This window comes from Chlamydomonas reinhardtii, chromosome 4 (assembly GCF_000002595.2).
Source record: "Chlamydomonas reinhardtii strain CC-503 cw92 mt+ chromosome 4, whole genome shotgun sequence".
Classification (NCBI taxonomy): Eukaryota; Viridiplantae; Chlorophyta; class Chlorophyceae; order Chlamydomonadales; family Chlamydomonadaceae; genus Chlamydomonas; species Chlamydomonas reinhardtii.
Genome location: NC_057007.1, coordinates 484,696 through 503,714, shown reverse-complemented (window position 1 = coordinate 503,714; position 19,019 = coordinate 484,696). Strand labels below are relative to the sequence as shown.

At 63.2% G+C, this 19,019-nt stretch overlaps 3 protein-coding genes across 4 annotated transcripts; all 3 read left to right on the top strand.

The window, feature by feature from the left end:
- The first annotated feature begins 167 nt into the window (after positions 1-167).
- Positions 168-2,393, top strand: CHLRE_04g217932v5 (uncharacterized protein). The gene is made up of 5 exons (XM_001701198.2): positions 168-243; positions 462-530; positions 724-780; positions 989-1,089; positions 1,305-2,393. The coding sequence occupies exons 1-5, from the start codon at positions 214-216 to the stop codon at positions 1,390-1,392; spliced, it is 345 nt and encodes a 114-aa protein (XP_001701250.1). The 5' UTR covers positions 168-213; the 3' UTR covers positions 1,393-2,393.
- A 240-nt stretch (positions 2,394-2,633) lies between these two features.
- On the top strand, positions 2,634-7,586 carry CHLRE_04g217931v5 (uncharacterized protein). Its single transcript, XM_043061766.1, has 12 exons — positions 2,634-2,910; positions 3,025-3,095; positions 3,254-3,282; positions 3,863-3,959; positions 4,267-4,346; positions 4,563-4,650; positions 4,894-4,971; positions 5,269-5,402; positions 5,641-5,717; positions 6,049-6,131; positions 6,351-6,440; positions 6,733-7,586. The coding sequence occupies exons 1-12, from the start codon at positions 2,838-2,840 to the stop codon at positions 6,883-6,885; spliced, it is 1,053 nt and encodes a 350-aa protein (XP_042925022.1). The 5' UTR covers positions 2,634-2,837; the 3' UTR covers positions 6,886-7,586.
- A 47-nt stretch (positions 7,587-7,633) lies between these two features.
- Positions 7,634-14,179, top strand: CHLRE_04g217930v5 (uncharacterized protein). Of its 2 annotated transcripts, XM_043061764.1 has the most exons (11): positions 7,634-7,715; positions 7,964-8,071; positions 8,338-8,421; positions 8,744-8,858; positions 9,016-9,083; positions 9,376-9,507; positions 9,641-9,865; positions 10,350-10,405; positions 10,690-10,810; positions 11,196-11,342; positions 11,700-14,179. In XM_043061764.1, exons 1-11 carry the CDS (start codon positions 7,662-7,664, stop codon positions 12,636-12,638), a joined length of 2,049 nt encoding a protein of 682 aa, XP_042925021.1. In that variant the 5' UTR covers positions 7,634-7,661; the 3' UTR covers positions 12,639-14,179. The 2 variants fall into 2 exon arrangements, with proteins under 2 accessions (XP_042925021.1, XP_042925020.1); XM_043061765.1 differs by lacking the exon at positions 9,016-9,083 and having other exon boundaries at positions 8,744-8,821.
- Positions 14,180-19,019: the final 4,840 nt, after the last annotated feature.

Genomic DNA, 19,019 nt, shown 5'->3' with positions numbered 1-19,019 from the left:
CGCAAGTTAACTACAATGGCGTTTTATTTTGCTGGTATGTGTGTTTCCTGCGGAAGACCAGGTGGAGCACCCGGCCGACCGATTCAGCACTCGTCCCCATCGCGGCCTTCGCGACTGGGTGGCTCCCCCACTTAGCTCTGCAGGATATCTGTGGTCAATTATACCGACGGTCATTTCCCCGACCTATACCCTTCACTTCACCAACTCTTCAAAATGGCCTCTCTGTGCATGCGCTCGTCGCTGGTGAGCCTCCCAACCGCAATTGTTGGAATGCTTCTCTTTGATATTGAAAGCGCCTGTCTGGGTAGATAAAGGAGCTCGGGAGGGTCGCCTGGCTGGGCCAGCCTTGTGGTGCTTGCTGCTACTCGGGCGGCTCGGCCTCTCCTGGGCAGTTGTGCTAGCCTAGGTGCTTTCAGGTTGAAGATTGGCTTATGAATGGTGTGTTTGGTTCATATGTGCAGGCGCCCAAGGTTGCCTCGCGCAGCTCGGCTTTCCTGGCGTCGCCGGTGGCCCCTGTGCGCTCCGTCGCGGTAGGCCTGGCAGATGACCCAAACATAGTGTTTGATTTGCTTAAATTCTTGTTCATGTACTAGAGGGGCGAGGAGCGCTCTACGCAACAAAATGCCGACCACCTTGCTCGGTCGCGAGGCTCAGAAGCAGTGGGGTACCTTCACCCCCGATATCTTATTCGCTCGATTCACGGATCTATGCTTTTCCACACAGCCCGTCAAGGCCGCTCCCACCACCGTGGTTGTGGAGGCCAAGCTGAAGACCCGCAAGGTGAGCGCGGTTTCGATACAATTCACTATACATAAAGCTGTGACGGTCTTACAGGGCTTGCGGTCAGCTTTTGGGTCATGGAGGGCCACACGTTCCTGCCCGGCTCGGCCACCTGGCGCCGCACTCCCCGGGGCGGAACGTCGCCCCTACGGCCCTACCCCCTCCCCCCCGCCAGCTTGACGCTATCACTACGTTCTGTGTTTTGCAGTCGGCTGCTAAGCGCTTCAAGGTCACTGGCTCGGGCAAGGTGACTGCCCGCCACGCCGGCAAGCAGCACTTCAACGAGAAGATGACCCGCGACCACATCCGGTGCGTGCATCGCGCGTGTGGCACGGTTTGGGTTCAGGTGTGATTTCCACGTGCTGCTGGCAGATCTGGCAGGTTGGTGTGCTTGGAGATATCTCCCGAGGGAGGGGGGACATGCATGGGTATCAGCGGCTGTTTGGAAGCTTCCATGCGTGCTGTTTCTGCTCCTGACAACTCCACTTCCTTTCTCTCCTACCATCCCACGTTCCCGACCACAGCGACTCGTCCAAGATGTTCGTGCTCAGCCCGGCCAACATCTACAACGCCACCAAGTGCCTGCCCAACAGCGGCGTTGGCGGCAAGTAAATGCCTAAACCCGCAGCAGCTAGGAGCGAGGAGCCTGGGCCCATGCATGGGCGTGCGAAGCGCCAGCCGCAGAGCTGAATGCAGCTTTGCAAGCAGCGTCGACAGGCAAACGTGGCAGGCGCATAACGTCCTGGATAACAGGCCCGAAGGCAGCCTGACCCATATCGCACGTTACCATCGGAGGGCGCGGTGCATGGGCGCTGGGTGGACGTTGAGATGAACAGTGGCGGCGCAGGAGCTAAGCGCCAGGGACGCGTGCCAGCTTCAGCAGGAGTTGGCGAGTTCAAGGCGTGCGGCTGTTGGCCGGAAATTGGGTGGACATGGGGCACCTGTCGCGGGTGGTATGCAAGCGCTGCTGCGCCTGCAGACGGGGCCAGGCGGGCGCATGTGTGCTGCTGCCCGCGGGGTTGTGTGTTGAAGGTGTCGGTGTGATGACCGGTGGGCTAGATTGGTCAGCGCTGGAGCGGTGCCGTCTTGAAAGGCACGGATGAGGTGAGCGCTTGAGCCGCATGCCCCGCACCGTGCTTGCGGTGGTGGCCTGTGCCGCGCCAGGAGGCGATTTTGGGCTGCAGCCGTCTGGTGATTTTGCACGGGCCGCCCCCAAGTTCCGTGTTTTGGCGTCTGTGCTCGCGACGAACTTTCAACAGACGTCCACCGTTGTGAGACGTCGGATTGCGAACTTAGGTAACAGGTCAGTCGGAGGGCGACGGCCTGCTGTAACACCACCAAATCACAAGGCCCTTGCTGGGTGGGGCTCATGGTGTGGGTGACGTTGGGATTTGTGCGTGCACTTGCCTATATTGAGGCAGGTTGAGGACAGGGGTTGAGGATGGTGAGGCCTGCCACCTGCAGGGCGAGCAGGCTGTCAGCTGACGGGATGCGCACTTGCGCTGAGAGGACGCGGCTTCTTAGGCTGCGTACGGGCGCGCACTGCAATCCTGCTAAGCAGGGGCCGCGCGGGCCCGCTTCCTGACACTACGCACTTCAATGACACGGGCATGCGGTGCGCTTCACACTTTGCCACCCATGCTGGCTCCGGTGTCTTCAAGTCAGAGTCCCCGGGTTCCTTCCTGGGTACCCGAGTTCACCAAGGCTTTGGCATGACTGGTACACGCAATGCTCGCCTCCCGACTGGCGGGGGTTGCCTGGGCGAAACTGGGATTACCAGGGGGGGGGGGGGGCACGCGCGCGGGCCAACCGACGCACATAATTAATGCGACCAAGAATCAACCAGAACAGGTCATCTATGACTCGCTCTCTAGTTATATACATAACGAGCTAAAGAACCCCAATACCTGCTTTTTACTCCACGCGTGCGCCTGCTCGTGCCAGCGAGCCAGGCCCACCCTGCATTCTTCCTTGCAAAAGACTTGACAGATGGTGTTAAGCCATTAAATGATCCGGTAGCAACCAATTGCATTTGCGACTCGGTCGCAACACATAAAATGCTGGCGAAATTCTTGTCTGCGCTGCTTTACTTGCTAAGCGCAGTTGCAGTATCTTCGTTCTCTACTGATGGTGAGTGCGGTGCATTTACTCGACTCGCCAGTCGGTTCGGCACCTGCCGCTGCTACCTCGCGCCTCGCGGCTCGCGACCCCCTCTTCACTCCTCCGTCCGTCACTCGCGCGCAGTGGACGAGGAGCGGCTCATCGGGTGGAAGGGCGAAACATATAGCCAGCGAGCTGCAGAGGAGTGGTCGCTGGTACGTTATGATGGAGGGCGGGTGTCAGAAGGAGTGTGGAGGGAGTATGGACGGAGGCGCACATGTCAACACGGTACGTAGAACACAGGGGAAGGACACGCAGCATGTGCTGATGGACGTCAGGACGAACACGTCCCGTTTGCTTGTCTTTGACGCAGACCGTGACGGAGTCGGAGGGCATCCCATGGTGAGACGATGGGTTTGGGAGGTGGGGATCAGGGAGGTGAGGGCCACCCACTGCATGTGGGAGCGCGCGGTGGCTGTAGGTACCTGCAGGTAACGCACTCCGTCATCAGGCTTCATTCAAACCTGAGATGCGTATAAGACAACTTCTTACAGTGTTTCATAGAAGGAGATGGGAGAGGGAAAGGGCCGCACCAAGTCGAGTTGGCCCGGCCCCGCAGGCCCGCACGCAGCCCAATGGGAGCGCTGTGTTGGGCTGCGCTCCAAACAAAATCCAAACAATTGCATGCTCAACGTGCCTGATGCCCGTATCTGCATGCACCCAGCCCACGCACACAGCCGCACTGCGCGGCCACGACTCGGCAGCAGCTGCGCCTAAGGCCTCGGGCTATTGATTCCAATCAAAAGGCCCCTGTCCTCGCCATCCGTCCTCTTCTCCCACCGTCCCCCGCATTTTGGGATTGCTTCTTACAACCCTCACTCCCCCTCCTGCTGCTCCTCTTAAACGTCGGCACTTATACCTCGTGAGTAATCACTTCACTCTCCATACACTGACCGCCCCACCCCCCCACCCCCACACAAAGGATCGAGACGGTGTCATGGAACCCGCGTGTGTTCATCTACCACAACTTCCTGTCGGATGCCGAATGCCGCCACATCAAGCGGACCGCGGCGCCCATGGTGGGTGGTGCCGGCGTGTGTGTGCAGTCCGTCCGGGGCGTGTGGCGGCTGCTGGTGGTGCTGGTGGTGTCCTCAGCACCTTCAGAAATGGAAGGGGGCCGGCGACCCAGGCAGCCTGTGGGTTGGACGCGGCCTCTGGAAGTATTCTGTACACCCCACGAGCATGCGGTTACCCGGACCAGAATGGGCGACACGGGGAACGGTCTGGCTCTGCATTGGTTTACTCCTGCGCGCATGGCGGCCCTGCTGCGCCCCAGCCCATGATCCCATGGTCCCGCCGCTCGCCTCGCGCGGCACCGCACTGCAGATGAAACGGAGCTCGGTGGTTGGGACCAACGGCTCATCCGTACTGGACACCATCCGTACCAGCTACGGCACTTTCATTAGGTATGTGCTGAGCTTGTATCAGCTACACGTTGTGGCCTAGTTAGGACGGGTCACTGTACCGCAAATGCTTAATGAGGATGATCACTCCCGGCCGTGCACGGTATCACCGAACAGTTCTGGTTCTCGTCATACTGTAATGGATGGGAACCCGATCCCACCCCTTCTTCCGCTTCTTTCCCCCACCACTTGCACACATACCCACGTGTGCTTCCACAGGCGGCGGCACGACCCAGTGGTGGAGCGGGTGCTGCGGCGAGTGGCGGCCTGGACCAAGGCGCCGCCGGAGAACCAGGAGGACCTGCAGGTGAGGTGTGGGGGTGGGTGGGGTGGGGGGGTTGTTTTGGGGTGGTGATGGAGGGGGAACGTGCGTGGGGATTGTGTGGGGAGTGTGTGGGAGTCCCATGGCGTGCGAAGGTGGCGAGACGGGAGGTGTGTGTGGGCGGGCGCTCGTACCAGGAGCCCTGTCGTCTGCTGCCGCTCCTGGCGTGCCCCCGTTGTGCCGCCGATGTCACAACAATGATTCCCTGACACCCGCACCCGCACACAGGTGCTGCGCTACGGCCCAGGTCAGAAGTACGGTGCGCACATGGACTCTCTCATTGACGACAGCCCACGCATGGCCACTGTGAGTCGCTGGCTATCGCCTGGCCTCGTTCCATGTTCGACACACAGCCTTTGTCATCAACACACAGTCCGTGCTTCTCTTAACCGTGCTTCTGTTCACGGCGCCCCGCCCTTCCACCGCCACCGCCTGTGATGCTTGGTGATTCCACGCTCGCCGGGCCCCCACCCGACCGTCTCGACGCCCCGCCGTACGTCCGTACCCCAACTGCACCTCTCCCCGCCCCCATGCAATTGCCTTACACACACATACACATACATACACATACACACACACACACACACACACGCGCGCACGCAGGTTCTGCTGTACCTGCACGACACGGAGTACGGCGGAGAGACCGCCTTCCCCGACTCGGGCCACTGGCTGGATCCCTCGCTGGCTCAGAGCATGGGCCCCTTCAGCGAGTGCGCGCAGGGGCACGTGGCGTTCAGGTGGGTGGGTGGGGATAGGGGGCGCAGGCGGGGTTAGCCGTCCATGTCACTACGAGTGACAAAGAATCACAAAGGATCACAAAGGATCACAAGTACCGGCGCCCCGTAGGGGCAGCAGGGTGGTGCGAGGCTGCGGGCTCGAGGCCAGGGCACCGTAATGTGCGCAGTGTGCCAGTGTGGTTGCCCCCACCTACGGTGCTTCACTCTCCGACCCTCCCTCTTTCAACCTCCAAAACAGGCCCAAGAAGGGCGATGCGCTAATGTTTTGGTCCATAAAGCCAGACGGCACCCACGATCCCCTGTCGCTGCACACGGGTGAGACCGTCGCGCGTGTGTATGGTCTGTTGCATCCGCCCGGTGCTGACCAGACCAGACCGGTCCGGACAGGGTCGGGCCAGCGGTGTGTGCGCATGACTGCGCCCATCGGCCCGGAACCTGAATGCGGCAGGGCCGCCACTGCGCGACCTACCACACACCAATCACATACGGTAATGTCAGTGGATGCCCCTAGCCCATCCCGCCAGCTGATGACCTCTCTTATCCTCCTACAAACATCTCCCCCCCCACTCTCTCTCTCTTTCTCCTCAATTTGCTTCCCTCCCTCCCTTTCTCTCCCCCTCTCTCCCTCCCTTCCTCTCACGCGCAGGCTGCCCGGTGGTGACGGGCGTCAAGTGGACCGCCACCTCCTGGGTGCACTCCATGCCCTACAACTACGACGACTACTTCAAGGTGGGGCGAGCGCGGCCCATCCTTACCTGGGGTGTGGGGCAGCTGATGTGGGGCGAGCACGGCCCTAGCGGCTTTCCTTACTTTGTTTGTGGGGCAGCTGATGTGGGCTTTGAGACTACTAGTACTAGCGTCCGCACCCCGCAATCCTGCCTTCGCGCCTCACACCACTGCCGCCTTACCGGTGCTCCCCCAAACACAAAACCCCACCAACGGACGCAGACGGCGGCTGATGCGGGCGAGCACGACGGCGAGCCGGGCGCGTGTACGGACCTACATGACCAGTGCAAACACTGGGAGAGGATGGGCGAGGTGAGGAGCGAGCAAGCGAGCATGTGGACACTGTTGTGCGCCGGGGCGGGTGTGCGCGAGGCGGCTGCGGAAACACATGGTGTGCGGAGGCGGAGGCCGTAAGCGGAGCTGTGTGGAGCGTGGGCGTGGGCGGCTGCAGGCCACACGGCCCATCCCGGGCCCTCAATCAACAACAAACCCTCGTCATCGCCACCACTTGCCCCCCGCTTCGGCTTTCCTCACCACGCCCGCTACCCCCCCCCCCCCTCCCACACACACACACACACACACATACACGCACACGCCCCCGCAGTGCAAGAAGAACCCTGCGTACATGGAGTCGCACTGCGGCCGCTCCTGCGGCGCCTGCGAGCCGTGCGCGGGCGCAGACGACCTGGCCTGCATCAACCGCAACCGCGAGAAGCTGGGCTTCATGGTGTACGACAACGAGGAGCTGGATGCATGATTGAACATTGAAGGTTTGAGAGAGGAATGTCCTTGCAATGTCGCGAACTCAAGTAAGGATTGCGTGATGTGATGATTTGCAGTTTGTGAGATTTGTGGTGTGGTGCACGGTGTAGTTAGGCAGGGTGAGGAGGTGATGTAGATGCAAGGAAAGAAGGCAAGGCGGTGCCGGGGGGTTGTTGACCAGCCGAGGTGCAGGCACCCAGGGAGGCAGCCTCTGTAGGTGGCGCGCTGCACTGAGGTGCCGAAGCGCTTCAATAAAGCGCGGCCGTTCGAGGGTGGTGATGTCATTACTCGTGGCGTTGCTCGGCCTTCAGTATAAGGGCAAGAATAGACATCGTGCCGTGCGCTTATGACCGTACGTTGCAGTTGCAAGTTGCGGCGGGCCGCTGGGGGTTCTTGCCTCCGCTTGTGTTAGATGATGGGGGCTGCTGGCGGCACATCTGCAATGTGATGGTCAAGGCATTTCATTTGGCGTAGAAGAGGGCAGGGAAGAAGGCTCGGCGGAAGGAGTGTCGCGGACGGGGTAGCTGAAGGAGGACGATGCACGGGCAGCGGGGCAGCGGGGCCCGGAGGTGAGACCAGCTTCGGGCGCCTGCCGCCCATCGCATCGGTCGAAACCCATTTCTTGACGTGCGCTCGCTTTTGGCTGCTGTCTTAAGGTAGCAGTGCATCTTTCACGTTCTTAATCTACAACGAATACGTTGCAGAAGAGCTTCCCTAAGTTTGAAACCCTCGACGCGCTCCACACCTGTCCACGCGCACACCGGATCGCAAATGACTGGGCAAGGCGAGCCACTTATAAGTATACCAAAATGCGCTCTTTACAACGTGAGTGTGGAGCGCTGGCCCGTGTTTGCAGCGCGTTTTACAAATTGTTCCCGTGTTTGCCTGCTTGTCGCGCGGTATCAGTTATTTACTGGGAGTTACAACGCGGAATGCAGCCAGCGATGCCAGTGCGAGTGCTCATATACAGACCAACCGCAAAGCCAGGCGCTGCACGCCTTCGGCCTGCTTCGGCCACTTTCGCTGCCCGTCCCTCACGCCGCCCCCCTTCAACCCCCCGTCAACTCTGACAGGTCTCGCCTCGCGATGATGATGTGGTGGTGGCGGGGGTGGGAGACCTGAGTGTTGGCTACCCGGCGGCTGCGGCGGGGTCTGGCACGAACCCGGGTCTGGAGGCGCGGGTGAGTGGGTGGGTGGGTCGGGGCACGCGTGGCTTTGGGGCGCGAGAGTAGTTAGGCATAAGCTTGCGTGCTTGCACGCTCGGGTTGTCCTCTCTTGTAACACTGCAATGATAAGCTGCAGCAGCAGTCTCGCGCTGAAGTATTTGGACTGATTCCATCTGCTGAAAGTGCCGCATGCAGCCTCGAAACGCCGTCTGCCTCCCCCGTGCGCGGTTACCTACCCCCCCCCCCCGCTTTCCAAACACACGACATTACGCTTCATCCAGGTGGGCGAAGTGTCCTGGCCCCTGAGCCCCCAAGTGGCTGCACTGAGGTACGACGACCACACCTACAGCTTCACAATCTCCCAGGTGAGTCAGCGTTTTCTAGCTGCTACTTGCATGTAGTGCGGGTGTAGGATGCTTACCACCGCCCTCGGTTCTTGCAATGAAATGTGGGTGCGGGATGCTGGTCGCCACCCTATGCTAGGAGTTCAGTGGGTGCGGGGGGGGGGGGGGGGGGCGGTCCACGCAAGGGTCCACGCAAGGGTCCACGCAAGGGTCCACGGGGGCGCTCCCAGGCACCGTGCCAGCATGTGTAGTGTAGTGTGTTAGTGCCCCGTGCCTTGCCCCCCACAAAACACCCAGCAGCCCTTGCTCAGCCCACTCGCTCCCCTTGCCCGCTCCGCTTCAGGCCCAGCAGCAGTCGGGCCACTACTACTGTCTGTCGCTGCCGCCGGATGCGGCCGCCCAGCTCGTGGACCTGTTGCAGGTGGGGGCGTGGGGCCCAGGGGGTGGACCTGTTGCAGGTGGGGACGTGGGGCCCAGGGGGCCCAGGGGGTGGACCTGTTGCAGGTGGGGGCGTGGGGTCCAGGGGGTGGACCTGTTGCAGGTGGGGGCGTGGGGTCCAGGGGGTGGACCTGTTGCAGGTGGGGACGTGGGGTCCAGGGGGTGGACCTGTTGCAGGTAGGGGCGTGGGGTCCAGGGGGCCCAGAGGGTGGGGTGGTGGGGCCCAGCTCGTGGACCTGTTGCAGGTGGGGGCGTGGGGTTCAGGGGGTGGACCTGTTGCAGGTGGGGACGTGGGGTCCAGGGGGACCAGGGGGTGGGGTGGTGGGGAGGGCTGGGAGGGTGGAAGGCTGGGTTGTAGAGGGTGGGGTGGTAGGGCAGTCGCTTCTAATGTTGGTGCCAGCAAGGGCCGCCGAGGGCCACTTGATGGCCACCGTACTTCAGTAGCTTCACACACACCTCGGCTGACTGTGGGATGGCACCTGGAAACCGGCAGTGCTATCGAACACACATGCACCGTTGTGCGCACCACACATGCAGGCTGTGCTGGCGTCTTCGTGCGCCTACCACGACGCCGTGAACCTCCAGCAGCAACAGGTGCAGCAGCAGCAGCAGCAGCAGCAACACGTGCCGTCAGAAGCAGCTGCAGCCCTGGGCGTACCGGCGCGCGAGGTGAGTGGGTGCCCGGCGGGTTCTTAATTAAAGCGCGCAGTGGGTGGGACCAACCCTGACACGGTAGACGTAGTTCAACAGACGCTTCCCGTCAACCCACGCTTTCCTTGTCGTCCCCGCCTGCCACGCACAGGCAACTGGGCCGGCCACCACCGCTCCCACCACCGACGCCACCGCCGGCACCGACACGCGGGCTGACCAGCTGGCTGCGGGGCTGCAGCGGGGCGGGCAGCTGGCGGCGGCGGGGATGCTGGCGGCGGCGGCGGCTCTGGGCGGGGCCATGCACAGGGGCGCGGACGCGGCAGTGGCTCGGTGGGCGCCGGCGGAGCAGCGGAAGGACCTGAGTCCAGAGGCGCAGGTGGGCGCGGGGGGGGGCGGGGGGTTGTAGATACCAGCCAATCAAAACTAAATTGCGGATATGGAGAATGGGAATGTCTAGGTGGAGAGGGGAAGCGGAAGGTGGGAAGGTGGGGCTGGTAAGGTGTAGGCTTGCGATGGGTTGCCCGGCCCGGAGGCGTTTTTTAGTGGGATGGTGGGTTGGTTTTTAACATTCCTAGGGGCGATGCGGGCGGGGGGAGGGATGCTGGGGGCCGGGGGGGGAAGGCGGTCATCTCACCACCACACACACATGGCCACACGGTGCACACTCTTACAGTACGAAATGTGCAATCCAACAGCAAACGCCATTCCTGCCACAGCGCCAGTCACTTTCACCATCTCCCACACATTGGGGCCTGGAGCAAACCGCTTGCCCCGCCCCCAATATCAATGTGCCCAGATGCAACTCCGCTTCTTCTTACTGAGCGTGGATGTAAATCCCCGACCCTCGCACCCGCGCACAGGCCCGGCTGGACAAGGCCAAGTCGGTGGCGGCGCAGGTGGCGGAGGTCAGCGGCAAGTGAGTGGTGCGAGGCGGGCCGGGTGAAGGCGCCGTGTGTGTGTGTGTGTGTGTGGGGGGGGGGGGGTAAATACCAGCCCAAATTAAACCAAAACCATGGGGGGATCTGGGGTGTGCCTGGAAGCTGCTGAGAAAAGTATGATGATGCAACACGGGTAGCTGGTGTGTGCGCGATTTCCCAACACGTCACTGCTGCCGCTGCCACTGCGGACACCGCCACTAGTGTCACCCACATGCACGACACCCACCGCCCGCCTCACTCGTCAACCCACAAACGCACACAGGGCTGTGGGCGGAGTGCTGAGTGTGACGGCGGCTGCTGCGGGCGCGCTGGCACAGAAGATCAGCGGCACAGGCGTGGGACGCTCGCTGAGCAATGGGCGCGTGGCGGGGGCGTCCGTGCAGGTGGGCGGGTTGGTCCGTGCGGTGGGCGTGCGGCAGGCGGGCGCTTAGGTGGGGCGGGAGGTGGGGCGGGTGCGTAGGTGGGGTGGAAGGTGGGGCCAAGGTGGGCGAAAGTTGGGTTAAGGCGTAGCCGTTCGTGTATGGAGCGGGAGATGGAGCGGAAGGTGGGGCGAGTTGAACGGTGGGTGGCACCAGTCACAGGATTGGTGCGCGGCGGCATCAAGTCCTGCGTGCTCCCTTCCTTGAGCTTTTGCACACGCACACTTACAATACACGCACCCACCGACCCACTTCTAACTTGTTCTAAACAGCCGGATGCCTGGACGCCCCCGAAACTTAAATTCTTGACTCACCATGAATGTTTTACCCACCCCTCTCGCACACCCAGGATATGCGCAAGGTGGGTGTGGCGGGTGTGGAGGCGGTGGAGGCTGTGTATGAGGGCCTCGCGGACGCGGCACGTGTGCTGCTAGCGCACGGGCACAGCGCTACCACGCGCGTGGTCGACCACAAGTACGGCCCAGGGGCGGCGCAGGTGAGAGGCGTGCTTTGGGGCGGTGTGTGTGGGGGGTGGGTGTGTGTGGGATGGATGGGCGGGTCGGGTGGGCGGCGGGTGGCTAAAGGAGGGGCCCGGACCCCAGAGTGGGGCAGATCGGGTGCAGTTCGCTTGAAGGGAAGGGCGGTCAGGGAAGGGAAGGGAAGGGCCGCGCGGCACAAAAGGGGTTTTCAGTGTGCTTAGATTTGCTTGGAAAGGGTGGTGGTGGACCCTGATTATGGTATGCAAATTGCGCGCGGGCCATGCCCTCCTATACTCATCTCTCCCGCACACCGCCCGAACCACGAAGTAAACCCTGCACCTAACCCAATGCCTTGCATGCACATTCGCTCACAGGCCACGGGTGCGGGCTTCTGTGTGGCTCAGTCGGCGGCTGAGACGGGTCTGCACGTGATGAAGCTGCGACCCACAGCCCTGGTGAAGAAGGTTATCAAGGGGGCGGCCAAGCAGGTCGTGCTGGGCAGTGCAGCCAGCGCCAGTGCTGCCGCGTCTGGGCCTGGGGCTACCGCCAATGGTCCCAATGGTGCGGGTGGTGCGGGGGGTGCGGGTGGTCGTGGGAACGGGCATGGAGGAGGTGGCGGCGGCGACCTGGCGACTGGACCCATTGCGAGCAGCCAGAGTGCGCCGGCTGTGCTGATGGCGCCCCTGCACCCACTGCCCAGCAGCGCCCAGACCTACCCGCACCCGCAACCCCACCCGCAGCAGCAGCAGCAGCAGCAGCAGCAGCAGCAGCGCCAGCAAGTGTCGACCCCGGTCGCGGCTGCCTCCACTCTTGCGGCACTCAGCGGTGGCCCGCAGCAGTACCCGCCGCAGCAGCCATACCCGCAGCAGCAACAGCAGCCGCAGCCCCACGGGCAACCCCAGCACCCCTCGCAGCAGCCGCAGCAACAGTCCTTCACGCAACCTCCGCCGCAGCAGCGTCCGCCGCAGTCAGCTGCAGGAGGCGTGGCTGCAGGTGGTGTGGCTGCAGGCGGTGTGGCTGCAGGTGGTGTGGCTACAGGAGTGGCTGTGACGGGGCCGGTGCCCGCGTACCCCGTGGCGGGCCCTGCCACACGCCCGCAGCCGCAGCCGCAGTTGCAGCCGCAGTCTCAGCCGCTTCCAGTTGTGGACTACACGCCCTCCGCCGCGGCCTTCTACGCCGCGGCCGCGCCAGCGGCGGCGCCAGGCGAGGCTGGGCCGGCGGCGGCGTGGGGAGCAGCAGCAGGGCTGCCGTACCCGGCTGTCAGTGCGGGGCAGTACGGCGCGGGGTACTATCCCGCCGTACCGCGCACGTAGTGCTGCAGCTTGACGGGATGCCGTGTGCCGTGTAGGATCTGCACAGCATGGGTGTGTGACGTGTGTGACGTGCCGATTGTTAAGGTGACGTTGCTTGCAAGGGGTTGAGCCGAAGAAAGGTGATTGAATGGAGAGTGTGTGTGTGTGTGTGATTGGGGGTGGCCGTGCAGGTTGGTTCCGTCTGGTTACAGGCTAGAGGTGACGCGATCAGCGGACATGGATGTACCGGTGCTCATGATTTGTAACTATCAAGGCTGGGCACGTTGGGGTGCCTAATGCCCCGTCCGTACGCCATACGCTAATAAGCGGGGCGGTAAAGCTGGCATCCGCACCAGCCAGCAAACAACCACAACACCAAACACCGGCCACACACACTCAATGGCTGCCGGCAAAAGGCTCCTCCTTGGGTGCCTCTGAGAAGTGCACACCATGACACCACATTGCATTGTTTACAAGAGGGACCTGCTGGCGCCGGTTGCGAGCAATATCTGCACCACGTATCGACAGTTTGTTGTAGGTTTGCCTCATACTCGGGCTCGAGACACGGCCATCATGCCAGGCTATGTACTGGCACCCTCTCCACAGTCTCAGACCCTCTCCGTGGCTCGCTAGCCAAGACATCACTGCCAAGCTCTGTCGATTCGCATCCCAGCGCATATTTGCACATATAAATGGCATCTCTGCACGACGGCAATGCATTTTACTTCAAGGGCCCAGCCCCCCAAGACCAGTAAACGTAAGGCTAGGCCCGCAGCATGGCCTACGGTGAGGCGCGCGGTGACCGACTGGGTGGCCGCAATGTGGTGCAGCTGGACACTCGGGGGCTCTGAGCCCGTGCCGTTGGACGCACGGCCATAAAGCAGGTGTTGTAGCGTTGCAGGGAGTCTACTGTGCGTGTGCCGGGACGCACGGCCATCTGCGGGTTGTGTCGTTGTGATATGCAATGACAAAGCCGCCGCTAGCGGGCGCGCCCGGGGGTGGGTACCTCCTACCTGCCACCAAACAGGCAATCGGTATGTGCCCGCGGAAGGTGCGCGCTCGTACCAGAAGGACTGCCGTGGAACGGATTCTGAGGTGCATCAGCCACAGCCAGCACTGATGGCACGGTAACGGTAGGGAGCCTGGGACAGGGGGGGTCAGCTGTCAGCCGCGGCAGTGTGAGGGCTAAGTGTGTAGCCGTGCTTGTACCCCTGGGCTGGGTGCCGCCCAGGGGGCGTCCGTGTGAGGACTGCTTTGACGAGGTGTGGTGCTGGCGACTGTCATGCATGTACCAGAGGTGCTTGGAGGGCTGGGGGCAGGAGCGGGATGCAGAAGAGGGGCGTGGCGGGCCCAGGAAGTGCACTCAGGGCACGGCCAGGGCAGCGTGGTACGGCCCGACCTGGCAGACGTCGGCGGTGGTGCTGTTGAACGGTGCAATAAATCAAATATACAGCTACACGGGTAGACCATACGGCGCACTGGGCGAGCTGCATTTGGCCATGCTTCAGGAGTTGAGTTTGCAATTCTTGCGCGGCCGGCCCGGTCGCGGGCCACTAAGGGTCTGGCCAAAAGTCGGCACTTTCCTGGCGTCGGTTCCTTCAAATGCCTATTAGCACATAGGTAAGCCTAAATGACCGCAAACGAGCTACCTTGAAGTTGGGGTAGCCCGAATCCTAACGAACTGCGGACCCGGCAAACATGTCGGCATGCCCACCCACGCGCCACGTATGCGCCCCGTGCCCGGTCAGGGAGCTCCTAGCACGCCTGCATGGACACACATAAGGAACAAGCAGGCCTGGGCATTTGTGCGGCGGCCGCGCGGGCGCTGGGCCCGTCCGTGGGCTCCTCGGCGTGCAGGGTGGCCGGACACACGGCCACCGTGTGGCCCGGCCGTGTCGATTCCTGGCGGTCCGAGCGCCGTTATAGAATGCCCTCTACCGGGGCTTACCACTGCGATCCAGGCACGTACAGCGCCCAGGCTAGAAGGCACGGAAGCGGCCCATACCCCACCGCCCCAGCCACACGCCCTCAAGGCCCCCCACACGAAGCCTGCGTGCCGCCGCACACGCCTTGTCCGTCCGCCCCCTCGCGCGTCCCCAGGCGACCTGCATGTCCTTAAGCGAGGTCTGAAGCGGCGCAGCCCCCCTGCAGCCACTCCCGCGCCCGGGCCGCGACTGAGGATGCGCTGCGTGTGCGCTGTGTGCGGCGGTGGGCGTCGAGCCGAGCGGTTGGTGCGTGTGGGCGGCTCCAGGCTGCCCATAGCCGGCTGCAACGCAATGAACAGGTGATATGTCGGGCATCCACGCTATGGCGGCGTGCGCTATCAGCGGCAGCAGCCCCTGCCAGCTGCGGGCGCACTGTGTAGCCGTGCGCGTACCCCTGGGCTGGGTGCCGCCCAGGGGACATCCGTGTACGGGCTGCTTTGACGAGGTGTGGTGCTGTCGACTGTCATGCATGTACCAGAGGCGCTTGGAGGGCTGGGGGCAGGAGTGGGATGCAGAAGAGGGGCGTGGCGGGCCCAGGAAGTGCACTCACTGCACGGCCAGGGCACCGTGGTACGGCCCGACCTGGCATACGTCGGCGGTGGTGCTGTTGAACGGTGCAATAAATCAAATATACAGCTACACGGGTAAGCCATACGGCGCACTGGGCGAGCTGCATTTGGCCATGCTTCAGGAGTTGAGTTTGCAATTCTTGCGCGGCCGGCCCGGTCGCGGGCCACTAAGGGTCTGGCCAAAAGTCGGCACTTTCCTGGCGTCGGTTCCTTCAAATGCCTATTAGCACATAGGTAAGCCTAAATGACCGCAAACGAGCTACCTTGAAGTTGGGGTAGCCCGAATCCTAACGAATTGCGGACCCGGCAAACATGTCGGCATGCCCACCCACGCGCCACGTATGCGCCCCGTGCCCGGCCAGGGAGCTCCTAGCACGCCTGCATGGACACACATAAGGAACAAGCAGGCCTGGGCATTTGTGCGGCGGCCGCGCGGGCGCTGGGCCCGTCCGTGGGCTTCTCGGCGTGCAGGGTGGCCGGACACACGGCCACCGTGTGGCCCGGCCGTGTCGATTCCTGGCGGTCCGAGCGCCGTTATAGAATGCCCTCTACCGGGGCTTACCACTGCGATCCAGGCACGTACAGCGCCCAGGCTAGAAGGCACGGAAGCGGCCCATACCCCACCGCCCCAGCCACACGCCCTCAAGGCCCCCCACACGAAGCCTGCGTGCCGCCGCACACGCCTTGTCCGTCCGCCCCCTCGCGCGTCCCCAGGCGACCTGCATGTCCTTAAGCGAGGTCTGAAGCGGCGCAGCCCCCCTTCAGCCACTCCCGCGCCCGGGCCGCGACTGAGGATGCGCTGCGTGTGCGCTGTGTGCGGCGGTGGGCGTCGAGCCGAGCGGTTGGTGCGTGTGGGCGGCTCCAGGCTGCCCATAGCCGGCTGCAACGCAATGAACAGGTGATATGTCGGGCATCCACGCTATGGCGGCGTGCGCTATCAGCGGCAGCAGCCCCTGCCAGCTGCGGGCGCACTGTGTAGCCGTGCGCGTACCCCTGGGCTGGGTGCCGCCCAGGGGACATCCGTGTACGGGCTGCTTTGACGAGGTGTGGTGCTGTCGACTGTCATGCATGTACCAGAGGCGCTTGGAGGGCTGGGGGCAGGAGTGGGATGCAGAAGAGGGGCGTGGCGGGCCCAGGAAGTGCACTCACGGCACGGCCAGGGCACCGTGGTACGGCCCGACCTGGCATACGTCGGCGGTGGTGCTGTTGAACGGGGCAATAAATCAAATATACAGCTACACGGGTAAGCCATACGGCGCACTGGGCGAGCTGCATTTGGCCATGCTTCAGGAGTTGAGTTTGCAATTCTTGCGCGGCCGGCCCGGTCGCGGGCCACTAAGGGTCTGGCCAAAAGTCGGCACTTTCCTGGCGTCGGTTCCTTCAAATGCCTATTAGCACATAGGTAAGCCTAAATGACCGCAAACGAGCTACCTTGAAGTTGGGGTAGCCCGAATCCTAACGAATTGCGGACCCGGCAAACATGTCGGCATGCCCACCCACGCGCCACGTATGCGCCCCGTGCCCGGTCAGGGAGCTCCTAGCACGCCTGCATGGACACACATAAGGAACAAGCAGGCCTGGGCATTTGTGCGGCGGCCGCGCGGGCGCTGGGCCCGTCCGTGGGCTCCTCGGCGTGCAGGGTGGCCGGACACACGGCCACCGTGTGGCCCGGCCGTGTCGATTCCTGGCGGTCCGAGCGCCGTTATAGAATGCCCTCTACCGGGGCTTACCACTGCGATCCAGGCACGTACAGCGCCCAGGCTAGAAGGCACGGAAGCGGCCCATACCCCACCGCCCCAGCCACACGCCCTCAAGGCCCCCCACACGAAGCCTGCGTGCCGCCGCACACGCCTTGTCCGTCCGCCCCCTCGCGCGTCCCCAGGCGACCTGCATGTCCTTAAGCGAGGTCTGAAGCGGCGCAGCCCCCCTTCAGCCACTCCCGCGCCCGGGCCGCGACTGAGGATGCGCTGCGTGTGCGCTGTGTGCGGCGGTGGGCATCGAGCCGAGCGGTTGGTGCGTGTGGGCGGCTCCAGGCTGCCCATAGCCGGCTGCAACGCAATGAACAGGTGATATGTCGGGCATCCACGCTATGGCGGCGTGCGCTATCAGCGGCAGCAGCCCCTGCCAGCTGCGGGCGCACTGTGCAGCCGTGCGCGTACCCCTGGGCTGGGTGCCGCCCAGGGGACATCCGTGTACGGGCTGCTTTGACGAGGTGTGGTGCTGTCGACTGTCATGCATGTACCAGAGGCGCTTGGAGGGCTGGGGGCAGGAGTGGGATGCAGAAGAGGGGCGTGGCGGGCCCAGGAAGTGCACTCACGGCACGGCCAGGGCACCGTGGTACGGCCCGACCTGGCATACGTCGGCGGTGGTGCTGTTGAACGGGGCAATAAATCAAATATACAGCTACACGGGTAAGCCATACGGCGCACTGGGCGAGCTGCATTTGGCCATGCTTCAGGAGTTGAGTTTGCAATTCTTGCGCGGCCGGCCCGGTCGCGGGCCACTAAGGGTCTGGCCAAAAGTCGGTACTTTCCTGGCGTCGGTTCCTTCAAATGCCTATTAGCACATAGGTAAGCCTAAATGACCGCAAACGAGCTACCTTGAAGTTGGGGTAGCCCGAATCCTAACGAATTGCGGACCCGGCAAACATGTCGGCATGCCCACCCACGCGCCACGTATGCGCCCCGTGCCCGGTCAGGGAGCTCCTAGCACGCCTGCATGGACACACATAAGGAACAAGCAGGCCTGGGCATTTGTGCGGCGGCCGCGCGGGCGCTGGGCCCGTCCGTGGGCTCCTCGGCGTGCAGGGCGGCCGGACACACGGCCACCGTGTGGCCCGGCCGTGTCGATTCCTGGCGGTCCGAGCGCCGTTATAGAATGCCCTCTACCGGGGCTTACCACTGCGATCCAGGCACGTACAGCGCCCAGGCTAGAAGGCACGGAAGCGGCCCATACCCCACCGCCCCAGCCACACGCCCTCAAGGCCCCCCACACGAAGCCTGCGTGCCGCCGCACATGCCTTGTCCGTCCGCCCCCTCGCGCGTCCCCAGGCGACCTGCATGTCCTTAAGCGAGGTCTGAAGCGGCACAGCCCCCCTTCAGCCACTCCCGCGCCCGGGCCGCGACTGAGGATGCGCTGCGTGTGCGCTGTGTGCGGCGGTGGGCATCGAGCCGAGCGCTTGGTGCGTGTGGGCGGCTCCAGGCTGCCCATAGCCGGCTGCAACGCAATGAACAGGTGATATGTCGGGCATCCACGCTATGGCGGCGTGCGCTATCAGCGGCAGCAGCCCCTGCCAGCTGCGGGCGCACTGTGCAGCCGTGCGCGTACCCCTGGGCTGGGTGCCGCCCAGGGGACATCCGTGTACGGGCTGCTTTGACGAGGTGTGGTGCTGTCGACTGTCATGCATGTACCAGAGGCGCTTGGAGGGCTGGGGGCAGGAGTGGGATGCAGAAGAGGGGCGTGGCGGGCCCAGGAAGTGCACTCACGGCACGGCCAGGGCACCGCGGTACGGCCCGACCTGGCATACGTCGGCGGTGGTGCTGTTGAACGGGGCAATAAATCAAATATACAGCTACACGGGTAAGCCATACGGCGCACTGGGCGAGCTGCATTTGGCCATGCTTCAGGAGTTGAGTTTGCAATTCTTGCGCGGCCGGCCCGGTCGCGGGCCACTAAGGGTCTGGCCAAAAGTCGGCACTTTCCTGGCGTCGGTTCCTTCAAATGCCTATTAGCACATAGGTAAGCCTAAATGACCGCAAACGAGCTACCTTGAAGTTGGGGTAGCCCGAATCCTAACGAATTGCGGACCCGGCAAACATGTCGGCATGCCCACCCACGCGCCACGTATG

Bases quoted from the DNA above. Each gene is read 5' to 3' on its own strand.
- CHLRE_04g217932v5 (XM_001701198.2), top strand. From the start codon at position 214: ATGGCCTCTCTGTGCATGCGCTCGTCGCTG. The intron at 531-723 runs GTAGGCCTGGCA...TTTTCCACACAG, and splicing joins CCCCTGTGCGCTCCGTCGCG to CCCGTCAAGGCCGCTCCCAC. The intron at 781-988 runs GTGAGCGCGGTT...TGTGTTTTGCAG, and splicing joins CCAAGCTGAAGACCCGCAAG to TCGGCTGCTAAGCGCTTCAA.
- CHLRE_04g217930v5 (XM_043061764.1), top strand. From the start codon at position 7,662: ATGACTGGGCAAGGCGAGCCACTTATAAGTATACCAAAATGCGCTCTT. The intron at 9,508-9,640 runs GTGAGTGGGTGC...TGCCACGCACAG, and splicing joins TGGGCGTACCGGCGCGCGAG to GCAACTGGGCCGGCCACCAC. The intron at 9,866-10,349 runs GTGGGCGCGGGG...ACCCGCGCACAG, and splicing joins ACCTGAGTCCAGAGGCGCAG to GCCCGGCTGGACAAGGCCAA.
- CHLRE_04g217931v5 (XM_043061766.1), top strand. From the start codon at position 2,838: ATGCTGGCGAAATTCTTGTCTGCGCTGCTTTACTTGCTAAGCGCAGTT. The intron at 5,403-5,640 runs GTGGGTGGGTGG...CCTCCAAAACAG, and splicing joins CAGGGGCACGTGGCGTTCAG to GCCCAAGAAGGGCGATGCGC. The intron at 6,441-6,732 runs GTGAGGAGCGAG...ACGCCCCCGCAG, and splicing joins ACTGGGAGAGGATGGGCGAG to TGCAAGAAGAACCCTGCGTA.